The sequence below is a fragment of the Acromyrmex echinatior genome, chromosome 12 (assembly GCF_024713525.1).
Source record: "Acromyrmex echinatior isolate Ae372 chromosome 12, ASM2471352v2, whole genome shotgun sequence".
In the NCBI taxonomy this organism is placed as follows: domain Eukaryota; kingdom Metazoa; phylum Arthropoda; class Insecta; order Hymenoptera; family Formicidae; genus Acromyrmex; species Acromyrmex echinatior.
In genome coordinates, this window is record NC_141863.1 from 3360817 (window position 1) to 3379731 (window position 18915).

The 18915-nt window shown below is 38.6% G+C and overlaps 2 protein-coding genes across 5 annotated transcripts; both read right to left on the minus strand.

Moving 5' to 3' along the window:
- Positions 1–18237, minus strand: LOC147907742 (uncharacterized). 4 transcript variants are annotated; one of them, XM_087411767.1, is made up of 3 exons: positions 18064–18237; positions 318–487; positions 1–251 (listed from the first exon to the last, which is right to left on the minus strand). In XM_087411767.1, the coding sequence occupies exons 2-3, from the start codon at positions 411–413 to the stop codon at positions 51–53; spliced, it is 297 nt and encodes a 98-aa protein (XP_087267893.1). In that variant the 5' UTR covers positions 414–487; positions 18064–18237; the 3' UTR covers positions 1–50. The 4 variants fall into 4 exon arrangements, with proteins under 4 accessions (XP_087267893.1, XP_087267896.1, XP_087267894.1 ...); XM_087411770.1 differs by lacking the exon at positions 18064–18237 and adding an exon at positions 17544–17898; XM_087411768.1 differs by lacking the exon at positions 18064–18237 and adding an exon at positions 17552–17897.
- LOC105153857 (hypothetical protein) lies at positions 4965–14304 on the minus strand. The gene has a single exon (XM_011068975.2). The coding sequence runs from the start codon at positions 12552–12554 to the stop codon at positions 9924–9926; it is 2631 nt and encodes an 876-aa protein (XP_011067277.2). The 5' UTR covers positions 12555–14304; the 3' UTR covers positions 4965–9923.
- Positions 18238–18915: the final 678 nt, after the last annotated feature.

Genomic DNA, 18915 nt, shown 5'->3' on the forward strand with positions numbered 1-18915 from the left:
TTAATGAAAACTATGTTTATTGAACAAATAGTTATAAAATTTTCTGCTCGTTAAGTTATCGCGCATCTTTCATCTGGTTTGTGATATTCTATCGATGTCCGCGAGGAAAAATGATTATTTTGCATAATTGTAGATTCTGCAGGTTTACGTATGATAACGGGATGATTTCCGTTATTACTATATTCCATTGTTCTGCGACTGTTTCCAAAACTAAGGTAACTCACAATTTCTTTCTTTTTACTTTGTTGCTCCTGCAATTCAAAAAAATTTCGATTAGAAACTTATTTTATTTTAAATTTATTCAATTTTGTTTTTACTTTAAATATAATCATCGCAGTATCTTGATATCTTTTATGAATCTCTTCCTTGCTCAAGACAATGATCACTTCTGGAGATTCATAACACGCAGTCATTTATATATATCTCGTATAATTTTGTTCGCATATTCAACATGTACTTCTCTACGACATTTACATCGCCTCTATACCTGTAATTATAAATCCGGTTAGCAGCAGTTCTTTGAAATTTAATATTTATCTGCTACGATATTTTTAAACATGGATAGTCTCAACCGAGGAAAAAATATATAAGTCGACAGAGGTAAATTCGGTGTTAATATTACGGTAATATAAGAGCAAAACATTCAACAGAGAAAGGAATTGAAGGGAAAAAGAAGGTAGAGAGGTTTTGTCAAGATAAAAATATATGCATGGGGTCTAGCCTTTCGCAAACGGTAATTTTCTCGCCGTTGCGGGAATTGCAAACGACTCTGTGAGACTTCCTTTCCTTTTTCTTCTTTACCGCGCGACATCAAGAACACGTGTATCGTGGAGACAGGCTTTTGGAAATACGAGTGCGCTTTATAATTAGCCACCATCGCGAAATTGAGCATCTCTCCCAGTCGAGTGTTATGCGCCTGAAGGTCTCTTAGAATTACTGTTCAAACGTGATACTCGTCTCGATGTCACGTTTGAAGATTATTCTTATCTCTTCACTTTTCTCGACTTGTATACATATATCCTCATCTCTGCATATCGACTTTTTTTGTGATTTTGTTTTACGCTATGTATCTTGACCCTCAATCATAGTTCAGTCTAACGTAATCGCGATGACGTCAATTTCAAGCTCAAAAAACCGATATCACATATATCAATAAAGTGGAGATATCTATTGAAGTGGAGCTAAAAGGAGCTCTAATGCATCGTTTAAGTTATATTTTTAATCTACAATCGGGAAAAGAGAAGGAACACTTTATGTGGGACATAGAAACCATAGCTGTAATCGTGATTATTAAACGATTCATAAATAATAATAGTATTTGACAAATATCACGTTGTGTTTGTGTCCAAGATCGCTATACTGACTCTGTGAGGATATACGGATTTCTCATTTTGTGACACACTTCCCATTACCGGTTTTCTACCTCAAATCACAGTTCTTGCCTACGAAAATCAACGATCCAACGATACGAGATATGCTGAGGGAATAATCGACGAAACTTTTGTCTGCCCACTGCACCGCAAACAGAATCGGAGAGCCACATCAGTTCGGACGATGTTGGAGCAACGCCAGAATCTTTTCAGCTTTTGTATTTCCGGTTGGAGAACGGACTGAGAGGTATTCCGGGAGCACGGTGAAGTATCTAAATGCTACTCAACTCGTTATTGTATTCTTAACGCTTTTCAAGATACATATATAATATCAGCGAGGAGGACTTGAAAACTTAAACCGCTTACAAGTCGAGCAGCTTAGGTACGAAGAAACCGTTAAGTGGCGAAGGAAAGCGGAGATCGGCATCGTCGCGATTTGATCTTCATAATATTATACGTTCAGAATGTTACATTCCAACGGAGTCATTTTTTTTATCGTGCCACTGCACCCTTCCTAATTGCGTTGCACCAGCCGGTGACATTTATTGGCGTTGATTGGCGCGTTGCAACAGTCATTCTTTGATTCAAGGTCCGTTTAGCGCGTATGCGGTGACCGTAATAAAAACGGATAATGTGATTATTATCGCGATTATAACTGCAAGACTTCGGTGGATCTTCCAAGAAAACGTATTCTTAATTTTTCTCTAAATGGAATTACAAATCAATAATTGATATATATTAATATGATATAAAATATTAATGTAAGTGAGTAAATCGTAAGTGTGATTTAAAATTTCGTGAGCGTGTTCCTTAATAAGAAAGAAGAAATATTCATATAAACATTAAATCGTAAATGTTTCGTTATTGAAATAAGGATACAAATGCAGTACTATTTGTAGTATCAAATAATGACTTTGTTTAAAATTTTTAGATGGGTATTTTTTGTTTACAAGAATGTTCATCTATTAAAATATCTATTATTTTCCATGTATTATTCTCTGTTATTTTTCGTGCCTAAGCACGTGCCTTATGTTTTTATGGAAACATTTGTTCTTTCTGTTTACTCAGAAATACACTCGTAAAATTTTACAACTTATGACTCATGTTTTATACCACAACAATAGGCATTTCTTCATAATTTAAATTAAAAAAATTAATTTGTCTTAGAATTACGACATTTATGAAAATGTAAAAACTTTTATAAAAGATTATGAGCTCTCTGCTTTATTACATGATGAAAACCTCGAAATATTATAGCTAATTGTGAGAGATCAATTGTCCTACTGACGTTAAAGTAGCGATCTGTGAAACTGAGCTTCCATTCTTTTCGCTGTTGCACGCGATAACGATTGCTCAATCCGCTCAGGTGCATTGGCACCAAGTCATTTACATTGCGACACAATGTGAGAAATTGTTTATTATATTCGCTAACCTCATAGAAGTTTTATCGTAAAACAAATACCAAGGTGTTTTTCATCAAAATAGTCATTAATCAATGCGCTCAGATTTGTTATCGTATCTTTTTATAATAAACTACGAATAAAAATTCTCTACGCAACACTAGCAATTAGAAAATACATTCATTAATGTTTTATGCTCTGTTCTCGAATAATTAAGAAATAAATTATTAACGTTTCATTAACGTTTTATTACTTTCTTATTAGCTAAATGACATTTACTGGTTAATCATCATTATCATTAGCTGCAGAGAGTCGGCGTGCGGATATGGAAATGTGTGTGTCATTCAGAGTCCATATTTTCCTTTCCTTTTAATAGTGAGCGTTTTATTCCCTGTTACCGGACTCGCAACGATAAACATCGGTAGTAAATCATGCATTTGCATAGGAGGAATTTACGGTGCGGTGTGCATTCTATATTGCTTACGAGAGATTCGAACTCTTACGTACACAGACACCTACGATACAAATTATACATGCATGCGTATTTAATTCTCTAAAAGAGAAAAAAAAACAAAGATATTGAGATTATTTACAAAATTAAATATCACGAGAAAATGTACAAGAGAATTTACACGGAAAATTGCGAGAGACAAAGCAACATGCGCGAGAACGTTCTTCACGCACGTGCGATGTGCACGTGTGCGTGCGTGTGCTGCCGTATTACGCGAAATTGAGCGTCCTGGATGCGTGCCTGGGGAGACTATAACGCGTGAGAGAGGCTGCGATTGCCACGAGCTGCCAATCGAATCGGACGCGATAACGGAAAACAATGCAATCGGTGCATCGGCGCGGGATGTCGGTGCACGAAGACCGTACCGACGTGCGTGAACCATCCATGACTTGGCTCGCGCTTATCACCATCGCGCCTCTAATCTGTGCGGTGAGAGGAATGCCGGGGGTGAGATATCGAGACGAGCGAGCGCGTTCCTCTTCAGGAACGCAGTCTACAACTCGCAAGTTGCTCCGCGCGCAGGTCGTGCGCGAAATTACGTAAATCACTAATTGCGAGAGGAGTGCACAGTTCCAACTTGCTGTTTCTTAAGAACTGATTTCCTCTACCCGTTCTTTTCCTACCGAGAACAGTCGCAATATCGCTTGAAACGTAGACTTCTCTGAAATATACGTTTCTTTTAATAACAAAAAAATGATAAATATTATGATCTTCCTTTGTCACAAAAACAATTTAATCACTCTTAATCAGAAAACATTATATATTTATTAGATTGGAAGAACGTTTGTAAGACAAAATTAATTTAACTGAATCGATTCACAGATGGCCTTGATATTACGAGATAGAAATTGACGTAATTGTTTATCAATATTACGATAAAAATATTTTCGAATGTGAAAGGTCAAAGCGACGATAGGAAAAATTTAATTCGTAATATTATTCGAAATTTTTCGATTTATCATTATTCGTTGTTTCATGATCCAAGCGGAAATATTGAATCTTGAATGAATGTAATGAGAGAATGGAACTTTTCTCTCCTATACTGCGTCACATGTAACTACTGAACTACTCGCGGCAGGAAGATAAATGCTAAGGTTTGTAAAATCGCGTGAGAGACTTCGTGAATCATATCAGTAAAAGAAAGAGCTATTGCATCAAATGTACTAATGCAATACTCTTTCTTCGAGTTATTTGATAAAATCATCGTCTTTCCAGATAAAAAAAAATACACATGGCTTCTCAGAATCTTGGGAAGGATTAATAAATGTCGCATATAGATATGATAGATAACACACATTGTCGATATCCAATAATTTAGTACAAAATGTAATAACTCATTATATGCAATTTAAAAAGAAATCAAAAACTTCAAGTTGTAACCTTTCAATGTTGATCTTAATATTACTGTTAGTTTATATTATATATAAAATAATTTCAAACGATTCAATCTACTTTTTCAAGCAAAATTTGATGATTCAACAAATGTATTTCATATATATTGTATTTTGATTATTTCAAATTAATGATCGTATCAAAATAATAGCATTCCATTCACATTTCTTTACGCTAGACATTATTTTGTAATATTCTGTAGATTCGCAGCCGATAACAAATAACAATTGCACGTAAATAACTTAAAAAAAATAAATTTAATGAGTGTAGGGGCAATAATAACAGGGGGGCTTGTTTTAAAATAATCTCTTATATTTTCTCTCAAATTCGGTAAAGATTCTATATTATATAAAGCGTGTCAAAACGTTGCAAATGCCAAAATGGGCATTTTTATGTTATTTGACACGTTTCATACAATCTATAGGCATGTGTGTGTGTATATGATACAATATTTAATACAATAATTTTTGCGTTTCTTAACGTACAAAAAAAGGATTGGTATCTCAATGCCTTTCTCTTGCACTCCTCAGACACTAAGATCATTTCCACTCTCGTTCTCCGATACTCTGCTGTGGATACTCATACGTACACACACACACACATACACACACACACATACATACACACGCACACTCTTTCTTTCTCTCCGTTTTTCTTCCATTCGTTTCCTCTCGATAAATCACAATGACGGATGTGGTCATTTCAGACAAAAGTTGATAATAATGAGAAAAAAAAAAGCGTAAAATACAGAATTAATAATATTATCGTAATCGTTTGCAACATGAAAATGCCGATAAACTGTTCGATTCTATGACTGTCGCGTCATTCTGAGCTGCCACACATCGAAGAAACCGTGTGCTTTCTTTTTTTTTTTTCTTTCTTTCTCGATATTGACCATGTATGTACTAATAAACGCAAGATAATATGTCGATAAGCAACACAGCGTCAAATAATCGTGAAGTCCTCGGCTGTGCGAATTACATCGATTGCACGCAAGAGTGCGACGAGAGAAACAACATTTTTGTAAAATATGTAATCGGGAAGGCATGACGACGCACACGAAGTTTCTTCGTGTCATTGCGATACAATAGAATAATAAATAAGGAATAGTTGAAATACTGATATAGCGCGTGAGGAGGACACTGGTATATTATTTCCGTACAATTTCGTACAAATACGATACAATAAATACATACGCTTCATCAGCGAAAGATACTTGGTGACGCTTTTGATTCTTGATTCCTCCTCACGCTAAAACCGTAAGGCACGAGTAATTCGAAGGCACCTGACAAATTTAGAGGCGCATTTGTTGTAAGTTGATTGTATCAAAATATAATTTTCGATATACTATATCATATGTATGTATATGTATGTATAAGTGTATATGTACGTATGTATATATGTATGTGTATCCACTTTACATATTTCTATTTATATACATATACATATATATATATATATAAACTTTCTTTGTACACATACAATAATGAACATTATGCATACAACATATTTACTTGTGTGTTGTACGGACTATAAAACGCGGGGGCTCGCCCACGAGACTCCCCCTTTTATGCACTTAAAAAATATTGCTTGTATACGCTTTATGCCTCTCGTTAACAGACTCTTGTGGACTACGATGTGTACGTGATGTACGTACTACAACACACAAATACAGACGCACCCGAATGCATTCGAATACAGCACACATACAGCACACAAAACATTCCGGTGTGACGATTTATATTTCACGCGATTAAACATTTTTTTCGTCAATCATACAGCCGCTTATTATGTATGTATTATGGCATTATATAACTTATTATGGCTTACGATTACGCTAAATTTTTTTATTGTACACTGCCGCCTTGATCACGATCCATTATCGCGATCGTGAGCAAGGCACAAACCTATTTCCCTTATTTTATCTTTTGATCCCCGGACTTAGTTGGCGAATAGCTCTATAATAAAAAAGAAATATGTATCTTTATGCACAATAATAAATTAACGAGTTAAAAATTGTCATTGTGCATTTTTTAAAATATGAATTATTAAGTAAGATAACATTAAGTAAAATTTATATTTCTTCCTTTTATTTCAAAAGAAGTATATAAGACAGAAATATTTCTGATTGCATGATATGATATGTTGCACCACGAGATTGTAATTATAATTATCATGTCGTAAATTTATTCGTGAGACGATAAATTAGAGCTTGGTACGAAGCGATCGCACAGGCAATCGCGTTGGATAATGCCGTACCATGAATGAGCTCGATTAAGCGTGAATATTGAAACATTAACGTAACTGCCCTGTCTGCAACAGTGATTTACAAAATTGCCCTTCTTGCCTGTCGCTTGGCAACCACTTGATTATTTAGAAATTCACCTAATATCAATTTCCTTGCCTTCGATAATTAAAATATTAATAATCTGTATAAAGCTACAATCATCAGAATTTCTTTTGCTTTTAACATTTATCTTAAGTGAATATTTCAGAATATTTCAGAATTTCATCAAGTGAGGAAATTGAGGAAAATCCACATTATACATTATGATCGATATCGTAAGACTTTTCCGGAAGATATCTCTTACAATCTTATACGAATTTCCTTATGATACTAATGATGTGTGTGTGATTCACAAAAGTTTCCTTCTGATAATTCGCCAGCAAAGTCGAACATGAAAAAAGTTACTTATTTACTCGAGGATCATAATGCATCTCAATCTCAGTGCATTGGAAACGAGAGCTCATTCATACTATGAAAGACATTTATCTATAATTATTACGTCTGTTCGACTGTCTCCGACTATCCAAGAATAAAAAAAAGTTCAGGATTAGAACTCTAACTTTAAAAATGAAAAATTTTGAGAGTTATAGGGATAATCATACAAAAAGGAATACATACATTTTAAAAATTCATTTTCCTGCGTATTAATTAATTGCGCAAAATATAAAAGAAAATATATATTTATATAAAGAATTTTATTTTTTAATCTTATTTTTTAGAACAAAAGCTGTTAGAATAAAGGGAGTGAAGAATTATATTAATTTTCATATATTTTAAAGGTTCAATAATTTCTCTACTTCTGTAAAGAGACAGCTGGACAGAGGCATCATTAATTGTCAAAATACAAAGACTTGAATATTTAAGACTATAGTACTCCATGTTCGTTATTTATTGTTCGTATGATATTTAATGGCGAAGTTGATTCAATGATAATTAATGTAAACCGATACGTAGCTTTCTACGTATCTAAATTATCGGTGTTTAATGCAAAGGAAACTTTTATAATTTCAATGTTGTACATAAGTAATATGAATAATAATCGACAATCACTTCTAAGTTGATCTATACTAGATACTAACGTTCTGTTTTAGATAATATTACTCTACAATATATATTCAACATTATATAATTAATGTATACCGGGGTTTGTCTTATATCACGCACGATGTCTCGTACGCGCAATTATACAATTAAAATATAAATATATTACATAAGGCACATAATTTTCAATCATTATTTCCATATGTCTTTTTAATCTCTTTTACCCACCTCGTCTAATTTTACTATCAAATTCTTTGCTATAACTAGCAAATTCTTTCAAATCATTATTCTTTTGTATCCGATAATATGCAATGACTTCCTATCACTAATACATTTAATCGTATGACATTTTCGTCATTTCCCAGCAAATTAGTTCGCAGAGAGCGAGGTGCACAATGAATCTTTTCGGGCTTTCTATTATGTCTATTCTTCTAAAAATATTAATATATGAGCTATTACAAATACATAAATATATACGTCTTTATCATGCATGAAAAACGATTCACATTTTGTCTTAAACCGACAAAAAGAAGGCACGAGAAGTAGTCTCTGCGGAAGTGACGTCATTTTGTTTCAAATTCCCATCTCATAATTTTTTTACTTTTTTTTTATTTTTTTCAAACGAAATCATATAAAAATAGATTATTTCTCCCAAAGGAAAAAATTGATTAAACTCTAACATTTAAACTCTAACATTTAAAATAACACTATAATACATATATCCACTGAATTCATCATAGAAGTCTTCGATGATTCAATAATGTCATATTCTTACTTAGTTTCTTTAAATATTTACATTTTTATTTACATATTTACAGACAGGCCATTTAAGTGATAATAATGAAAACAAGAAGTAGACAACAACTGTCAAACAATGAGAAGGGAGATGACGAAGTTTTATTGTATAACATGGTACGCGTGTGATATGTGCGCACATGGAAGAAATTGTTTGAGCAATTAAGTGATTTCTGCAGATCGAATGCATATTCACGATCGGTGATGAAGGCGATCGCACGACCAGTTCGCGGAAAGCTATGGGTGGCACGATACCAAGAAATCGTACGATTAACGTCCGTCTGCGGATAACTTTCCATAGAAAATAAAATGGAAGAAACATTTATGTTGTTTTTATTTAAAATGCAATGCATCTGTATAGCACAATATGTAATGTCGATATGAAAAATTGAACTAAAAATTTGCTTAGACAAATATTAAGCTAAAAATATCTTGCATACGAGATTGTCTGATTTTATTACATATCATGTTGCAAGAACAGATTCATTGCATTCCACGGTACTTCGGCTTAAACATTTCTTTCCGCGAACTTTCTTTCGATGCAACGCAATGGCTGCGCGCTCTGACATAATTCTATAATTATAGCAAACGAATTCGACCTCTAAACGGCCTAGCCGATAACCACCTCTAATCTCGATGATAAAGTGATGAAAAAAGATCTGCTAGAATATCTACACAAGTTTTTAAAAGGAATGAACGGATGGCGGTGGAGGGGAAAAGAGTCAAGCAGATCTGATGAAGTTAGAAGAAGACGGCAGTCGAGGACACGACCATGTATAATCTCCTTCCATGCCTCGGGTCGTCCAATGGCCGATTAAGACTTTATCTCGATGTATAACGCTGTACTGACGATCCGTAGAAACGATAAGTGCTTACGTGGTCTGCTACGTGTAGTAGATCACGCACCAATCGATCTTTCGCCGGTACATTCTCACCCGAGAAACCTACAAGTCTGATTTTTACGCCCCCAAGCTAATTGACTGTAACGCAATTCATTATCAGGTTTTTTTTTACTTTTAAAGAAATATATCTATGTAGAATGAAACAAAAGAAATACAAGCACGATTGACGATTGTTTCAAAAGTACGGTTTTCTATCATTAACATTTGATCGTATGCAAAAAGATATTACATGTAGAGTGAAGATACGCTAACAAACGCATTCCTCTGCGGAAATCGATTTGTATACGAATCTAAATCATATCTCCAGGGCACTCGCAAATTAAGCTTAAAATCATAATTGTGACTTTGGCTCTCATTGAAATCACAAATTATCTGGCAATTACCATTATTGTTATTGTTGATATTATGACCGCTGATAGGAGATAAATCGCGCTGAACAACGCACTTCTTCATGGGTTTACTCACTGGATTATCTAGGTAAGGCTTGAAAGTGATGGCATCAGGATTATTCGAAGGCGATACAGTACTGATTGATTTTGTAACAAATTCCGTTCGAGAGAATTCCTGTGTTGATTTCCGTTTTACAAGACAAAGAGGCATATCCTGAGGCGGTATATCGTAGGAGTCGTCCATATCTGCAAACTTGTCGCAGAATCTTTTCGCCGATGGCATCACATCTTCGCAGCAAGGAAATATGCAATGTCTCTTCAGAGGTGAAAATCTTTGCTCGCATCCTTCGGAAAAGTTAGAAACCACGGAATTTGCTCTAGGCGAATAGCAATACATTTTAATCGAAGGCTCCGTGTAACAGGACTCTCTTAAAGATAGCTCTTGATAAGAAGATGTCGTCGACATTGTAGTATGACTATCTACGGAGCAAAATAGATTACAGGGCGCTACGGATTCTACTTCAGAGGATGGTTCTGTTCCAGTGCAGGGTTGATAATTAGAGGGATATTGAGAAGAAACAAAACCAGCATCGCCAAGGATGTGATGCGATGGCAATAGTTCATGTTCAATCTCAAGTCGATCACGTAACAACGAAACACAATTTGTAACTTGTCCCAACGAAGTGTAATTTGTTGTCGTCAAATCCAATGGCGAATCATTTTGGACAGGACTCAATCGTTGACGTGAATCTCCTCGAAGAATGATTTCATTTCTGAGTTCTGCCTCTTGTTCCAGCCATTTCTGTACCTGACGACGATTTATGCCAAATTTTCTCGCGGTAGCTCTTTGATTTCCCTTTACTTCCTCATCCCAATGGAAAGCGTCGAGAACGTTGAGTTTAAAATTCAGAGAAAAAGATCGTCTACGAGTAAAATTGCTAGACGAATTTAAGCTGTTAGAGGGCATGAAAGAATCTATCTCACTATCCGACCAGCTACTTCGAGATCTTCCAGCGCTATAACAATCACGAGGACTCGAAGGCAAAGAGTAACTATTGCGATCGTATATAGGATTCACTGTTCCTGAACTATCTAGTGACGACTCGCCAACAGGTGGTCGTTGATAGTCAACGCACGAGGATGCAGTTGCTTCTTCCCCTTCGTTATATACAACCTCTTCCTCATCCAAATGCACTTCTTCTTTGATCAACGTCTTGCAATATTCTATCTTCTCCTGCACTTCTTCCTCTCTCTTCTCTTCAGTATGCTGCGTTGTCTCCTCCGACTTTCTCTCTTGCTCGTGCAGAACCGATGGGATAGGCTTCTCGGAATTCAACGGGCGGCCCGTGTGTGCGTGTTCATGAGCGTGCACGTGCAAATACGGACTTGCAGGAGCTCGTGAAGAGTCAACGAAGTGAACGGACGAGGAAGAGCCATCGCTATCAACGCCTTGATGCGATACTGGCGAGAGCGGGGCCCGTGGGCCATTGGGAGAACCCATCGATTCATACGGCCCTGACGTCGCCGCTGTGTCTGGACTCGCTGGCTCTGTCTTTATCATCGACGGCGCTAGTAGCAGGCTGTACGATTTCCTGTCGAATGAATCGACGTTCCCATAACTCTGCTCTCGTTGCTGCGGATGATGATTCGGCGAATGATTACGCACGCTATTATTGATATCGTTCACGTTGTATCGATGTTCCTGATGTGGGGAATGGTAACTCGTCAAAGTTTGATACACCTTCACTTCGTTCCTACTACCGAACGTTGAAGCTGCTTCTGCATCTTGTTGTCTGTCTCCGTTCAATAAGTAGTAATTACGGTCCTGCTCCACTTGCGCGTCTAAATATCCATGAATCTCCGGTACGTGAACTCTATCTTCGTGTTCTCCGAACAAACGAAGATGTTGTTCCGATGAATATTCTTGATAGATCACAGATGTTAAACATACGGGCACCACCGTATTGGTGGTAGTAGTTTGAAGGCTATATTGGGGCGAGGAGGGTGCACTATCATGCGGAGGATGAGAAGGTGGGGGCCCTTGCTGTGTAGTCAGCTCGTCGCCGTGCTGTCTGGCGAGGTTGAGGTTCAAGGCCGGCGTTGCTGGAATCACAGTACTCCCTGTGACTTCCGTCACAGTATCCGATTTAGAAACACTCGCAGAAGAAGCAGTTGATGAGACGTTGCCAGAATTCCCATTTTCAACGCTATTTCTGAGCTGCTCCTCACACTGCAGCCATTTTTGTATTTGACGACGATGAATACCGTACTTTCTTGCAGTAGCTCGCTGATTCTGCCGACAGTCCTTATCGTGCCTATACGAATCCAGAACCTTAATTTTAAAAGCTGTCGTAAAGATACGTCTGGTACCCATAACGCCCACAGATTTTCGCATATTCTGCTGCTGATGTTGATGCACCGATTGCTTTGAATGAATCATTTTCACCGAGTTATCTTCACTGAGCATCTCACTCACGTCAACAAGTTTTTTTTTTTATTAAAAATATTATACACACATAACTTTGTCGCACCTGTAGCAATGGCCGTCACATCGACCACGAGTCCGATTATAATGACGATGCAGGTAACAATTACTACAAATTTCGAAACCGGCACTGTCAAAGACTACGCACGAGACTACCTTAACGCTTAACATTGCACGATGCGATCTGACCGTTCGGCGCCGGAGTTCCTTTTAGGTCTTGCCGTAACTAATTTTCATCCCCACCGACGAGCCTGCCGCTGCTTCTCACTGGTCTTTCCCCTCCGCTCTATTGCCATCTCTTGCTCTCTCATTCCTTCGAATCTCTCTCCTTGCACTCTCTTGCGGCCTCTCCTCTGTGTATCCCCACTCGCGTCACTTCTTTAGCGCTATCTGCGTTCAACCTATCATTTTCATCGTATTCTCTCTTTTCATCTAATGTTCGCCCCCTCGCGACACATCGTTGCCCCATTCGTACAGCACGCTAGCTAGTCTACCGCTGAAGGCGGCTACCAGTCATTCTTCTTTCTCTACGCCACCGATCTAACGCCTCCTCTCTTTCTACAGGATCTCTCGTCATTCTGCCTCGACCGCCTACCTAACTGCCGCAAGTATAGACACCCCATGTCCTCTCCTTTCTCTCTTCCCTTTCACACCTCAGCGCCGTAAAACTCCGCCATTTTGTGGACTTACTTCCGTTAATGACGCGCGCGGGAAACGTCACGCCGGCATGACGACGACGCTCTCGGCGCCATGTTGTCTGCTGCGAACGTCTGACTGACTGCCTGCCTGCCTGCTTGCGTTGCGTGCCGTTCAGCAGTTCGCCGTGGCAGCCAGCATGGAGCCCCGATTTTTGCTCGCCTTTCTCTTCAAGCTGATCCTGTCTCCGTTCGACTTTTCAAAACACAAAGTCGAACACGCACGGAATGTAACATTCCGCATTTTTTTTTTATAATGTATTACAAGACATTATGTAGATTTCAACTATAGATTTTAAAAATAGAAACAGTAATCATCGCATAAAATTTAAACGGATTATAATCAATCTCCCAAGATCTATTCCTCGAAAAACTAAATATATAATATAGATCAGGTCACTAACATACGTCAAGATATGAACATTACAATACATATATCATATGCATGTCTGTGAGTCGGCGGTAGTACAGGAACTTTTAGTTAGGTAAAGCGGCTAGTGGGTGAGGGAATTTTGCCTTCCAGGAAAAACGCTTATGACTTACAGCTAATGTTAAGCTTATTGAATTAGAAATCGCCTGTCTTATAACTCTACGGTAAAGTAAAGTTGGAATTATTTTCTTTAGTTGAAACTAGAATAATCCTTCAGTTTAACATTGGGTAACCGTTATCAGCGATATATTCGTGCTTTTATAATCTTAATTTTTTAATAAAAGAATTCTACAATCTTTTTGCTTCCTTTCGTTTCTTTTCTTTCATGTCGTTGGAGTTGCTTTTGAATGAAATTTCGAGGTATACGATAGCCTCTTGCATATGCGCCGTGGAATGAGATCATGTTGTTTTTGTGGCGTGAGCCGACAGTTAATATGTTTAGCTTCACGCGCCGTTGCCATGTCTCTTCTTAGCCACACGTAGGCCGCAATACGAACGCATACGAACGCGCGCGGAAAGACCCGCGAGGCAATGACGCAAGCCATACGCTCGCATATACTTCGATGAACGAGCGCGTGAGTAAGATAGACCGATAAAAAGAAGCGAACGAGGCCTCGTAAATTTCCACGATTCGCGCCACCGGCAGAAACCAAGGATGCCAACGAATCCTCTCGCAGTTCTCTGAAGAGCCACCCTACTCTATTTCCAAGAATCACGGCGGCTATTCTTGTGCTCGCTCATCACGATGAGGCCTGCTTTTGAACACGTCCGCCGTACAGCGAAGAGGCACCTGCCTTCTCGCGCAGATCGGCCTTCGTGTGTAGTTATATAGGTACGACTCATCGCTCAAGTATTTCACTACCTGCGTCCGTGAAACTGAGATCTTCCTGTCGATTTACTATGTGAGCAATTGATATTATCAATTGCGTCGCAACAATGTTGCGCATTCCATCGAATAATTCATAGTTTTTTTTATATTTTTTTATATTACTTTATATTATTTACTTATGTCGATTGGTTAGAGTGATTGCAGGAAATTTCTTTACATGCTTTACATGCTTTTTGCATTTTTCATCTGGTTATTCCATATTCCGATCTTTCGCATTCTAGCGAGCGGAATGAAAGTATTCGTTAAGAATAATATTGGCGACAAGCATCATAAGGAAAACATCGAGTCGAGGCAACAGTAGACCGGCAGTCGCCTAGTGTCGGCGCGGGACGGCTGGCCGGCTGGCACGGCTCGTCGGATTTGTCCTTGAGGCCGAAGGTAGGCGCAGCACGCAGCACGAAGACAGAAGATGTGGCAACATAGCAGGCGCCCCCTCTTTTGTCCGCCGGCCGCTCTTGCCAGACAGGGTGTCGCCAGCTCGATCGGCCTGGTCGTCCGGGTTAGTGCGAGGGACGAGGAAAGGGAGAGCATACGGAGAAGAAGGAAGAAGAGAGAGTTTACGTATATATGTATATGTATATATACGCTGTGTGCCATAGAACAGCACTAAGAGGGAAGAGAGACGCACCATGGGGGGAACTGCTCGTTCGAGCAGTGGACATAGGAGAGACGAGACGAGGGACGAAATGCAACCTCGCCGCTCGCAGCCCGTAAGAGATCGTTGTGTGCGTATTATAGGATCGGTCATGGACCTACATTCACGCAGGCCAAGCATGTTTGAAAACTCGCGTTCTTCTGGAATGTGGCCTGCGGAGCCCCCTTCGGGCAACCTCTCCCTTTTCTCCTCATTCGTCGGCCCTGCGAAGTCTCTCAACGCAGTGGACGTGCTCGGACGTCTACCTACGCCCTTCTCTTCTTACCCCGCCAAGCCGTCCTTCCTTCACCATGATCCTCGTTTACCCGTCGTCGTGGTTGTACCTCGTGCCGCCGCGCCGCGGCCACCAGCTTGGCGCCCCAAATAGTCGCGTAACCAAAGACGCGCCTCTGGCCTGGCTTGGTCGCGCCAGACTTCTCGGCGCCCAAATGATGTACATCGACCATTTCTGTCTCACTTCTTCCTTCGCACTCGCTCACGCGGCTATTATAGCCTTCGCTTTCCGCGCTCTCCTTCCACGAACTTATACACGGGAAAGGCCGACGGGAAGGAGGTTTTATAGAAATGATAAAGAACAACGAGAAGAAAAAGATAGATCAGCCAAGTCTCTATTTACCGATGTCCTGAAACTTTGCTTTCAATCCAATATTTGTGTGGCCTATCTTATTCAAATAACGAAAACTAACATGTTTGTATACATAAATATACGAAATAAATGGAAAAAAAAAAGAATATAAAGTTTAATGAGACTTGTATTGAAAATCTTTAAATGTCTTTCCAACTTTTTTGTTTGACTTGTAGATAAAAGGATCAAGTTTGTTGGCAAAACGAGACAGGCGGTCGCCTACAGACGCTCAATTTCGTGGTGTGTGTGTGTGTGTGTGTGTGTGTGTGTGTGTGTGTGTGTGTGTGTGTGTGCGTGTGTGTGTGTGTGTGCGTGTGTGTAGGCGATAGATTAAATCTAATCTCAGAATCGTATTAAGTTTTGTTTCAGTTGGCCCTCATTCAAAAATTTGCGTTATTATACCCTGTATATTTCATATTGATTGCTGTTGCCAAAATTTGTTTCACGCATTTAGATTTTCATTATTTCTCCCATTAAATTCTACGTCTAATATATGCCGTTAATTCCTCTTATTTCACAATTTGTCAACTACCCGTAATATTTATCGAAGTTATGTATAGTACACAAAACAGACAGGCTGCATTTCTGTAATTTAATGATTGATATCTGGCACTAGCTCTGTTACGTTTTCGTAATACACGAAGGTTTCCGCATTTTACGCTTTGTATTTATAGATTCACGAATATTTGCGTTTTGACTTGGCATCGTCCATGTAATTCCAACAGTACAGTCGATAGATAGCAGCGGATTCGTTGCGGAAAGAATTCGTGAACTATGACACGTTGTGAATATATAAGTGCGATAAGCGACCATGGCCATTGGGAAACAACTGTATATGTACATACATATTCATCTTTTATCCAGAATAAAGAGCGGCACTTGTTGAAATCGTAATCGTACATTTATAAGCTAAATTTATTTATGTGCATACTAACTGAAAGAGCAATACACACATGTACACACAGTTACGTTAATGCATGCGTGCATACATGCAGCGTATATTACGTGTCGTGTATGCGTGCATAGCGTCGAATCTAATCATATAGCAGGGACGGACGGATCGACTAAACGTTAGTATATTTTTTAAACTAAATTGGATTTACATCTCGATGATCTAAATAAACAGAATATTTTAGAATGTAAATATTAATAAGGAACTCGTAGAATAATAATTATTATTTACTAGTTCTTTTTCATTCTTTTGTTACGATATTTTCATAAAAATATCTACCCACATAATACGTTTTATCCGACAGATAAAACTATTGGGTCATCTAAAAAGTATCCGCGGTTTTTTATCTAGATGGTGTTGATGGTCAACACATCTAGTGACAAAAAACCGCGGATACTTTTTAGATGACCCAATATTACTGGAATATCCTCAAGACATTCAGAGGATATATAGGGCTTCTTTGAACGTCCGTTGGAGGTCTATCCAATAGATACTTATATTTATTTTATAATAAAAAATTATCGTTTTTCAAAGCTGAAAAACATGAGTAAATTTATCTAATCCATAAAGTTATTGAATTAATGTTGAATTAGTCCCTGATTATGCAACGCGTACACGTTAAATGTTGCGCGTTCAATGAGATTCGAGAATCGAGTCAGCCCGCGTTGTGTAGAAATATACCTCCTCCGTAGGCGGTCTACGATGGCGCCTACTCGTGCGCATACCTGCCTACCTGTAGCCCGTAGCCCGTAGCCCCCGAACAGGCTAACCTCAGGCGGAACCGTCGACTCTCCAACGCAACGGCTCACGAAACTCTCATTTCACCGAGATTCCTCCGTCCGTGCGTCACGAGAGATACGCCCGTCTCTACGCGTATCCGTTCGTCGCACGCAGCCGGTAGCCATCGCAAAAGCGGACAATCGAGAAGCGAACGAGCGAACCAGCGAGAAACGCACAATGAATGAATCGACTCAATCGACGCGACGACGGACAGACGCATGGACGGAAGAACAGATGCACGGACGGACGGACGGACGGATGGACGGACGATCGGTCGGTCGATCGATGCAATTCCGTTGCGCAAATTCAGAAAACAGTGAAAAGAAACCTTATCACGCTTGTGTGTGGACGTTCACCCACCGACACACACGTACGAGAGAACTCAGCCCCGCGGTGCAACATCGATGATTTGTTTTTTTTACGAGTTTGACATATACACGTGTATATGTACGCACACGCACTAACCTTTATCTTATCATTGGTGAAGGCGGATCGAGGTTGACTGGTTGTTTGCTATAGTAACAAGACTCAACGATTCAACGCTCTTGCTCCCTCTTTCTCTCTCTTCCCCTTATCCTTCTATTGAGAAAGTAGAATTCCACGAGGGTGAAACATGTATATATACATACATATATGTATATATATATGTATATATATAATCACCCCACAATTTCGATCGCAGGGGATTCACGACGGCGCGAAATGCGCTGCATTTCCGTTCGGATAGCGATTTGCTTTATCGGCCGAGCAATTAAAAAAAAATGATACGCGCGGTAAAAAGATGCTGTTTTATCCGTAGGACGCGTGTTATCGATGTTTCTAAAATGGACTGGTCAATTGATATTCTCGCGCAAATACAGCCGTTACAAAAACGTTAAAAGAGCCTAAAAAATGTGAATAGAAAGAATGCAACTTTATAATAACGAAATATTAGCCAAAAATAGATATTAAAATTTATGAAATTATATAACTTTTTGTTGCGTTTATGCATGAAATATATAATTATTTGAAGGACAAACGTTGAGTTTAGAAAATAGGGACTCGCGTTTATCGAGACGTTTATTTAAACAAACGCAGTTGCTCTATCTTTAAGTATGTCAAACGATATCGGTCTATAATTATTCATCGTAATAATAAACATACACACGTGCACCGTTCATATAATATGTTTCTATATTCAGATCGATTAGTCACTAGTTCGGTATAATGGTTTGTTGGCGCACGATCAGGCCGATGATTTATTTACATGAAGAAATTGTAAAATATCAATTACTTGATCGATAATCGAATCTATTTTTAATTTCTGAAATGAGTGAT

Bases quoted from the DNA above. Each gene is read 5' to 3' on its own strand.
- LOC105153857 (XM_011068975.2), bottom strand. From the start codon at position 12,554: ATGCTCAGTGAAGATAACTCGGTGAAAATGATTCATTCAAAGCAATCG.
- LOC147907742 (XM_087411767.1), bottom strand. From the start codon at position 413: ATGACTGCGTGTTATGAATCTCCAGAAGTGATCATTGTCTTGAGCAAG. The intron at 252-317 runs GTAAAAACAAAA...TTTGAATTGCAG, and splicing joins CTGCGATGATTATATTTAAA to GAGCAACAAAGTAAAAAGAA.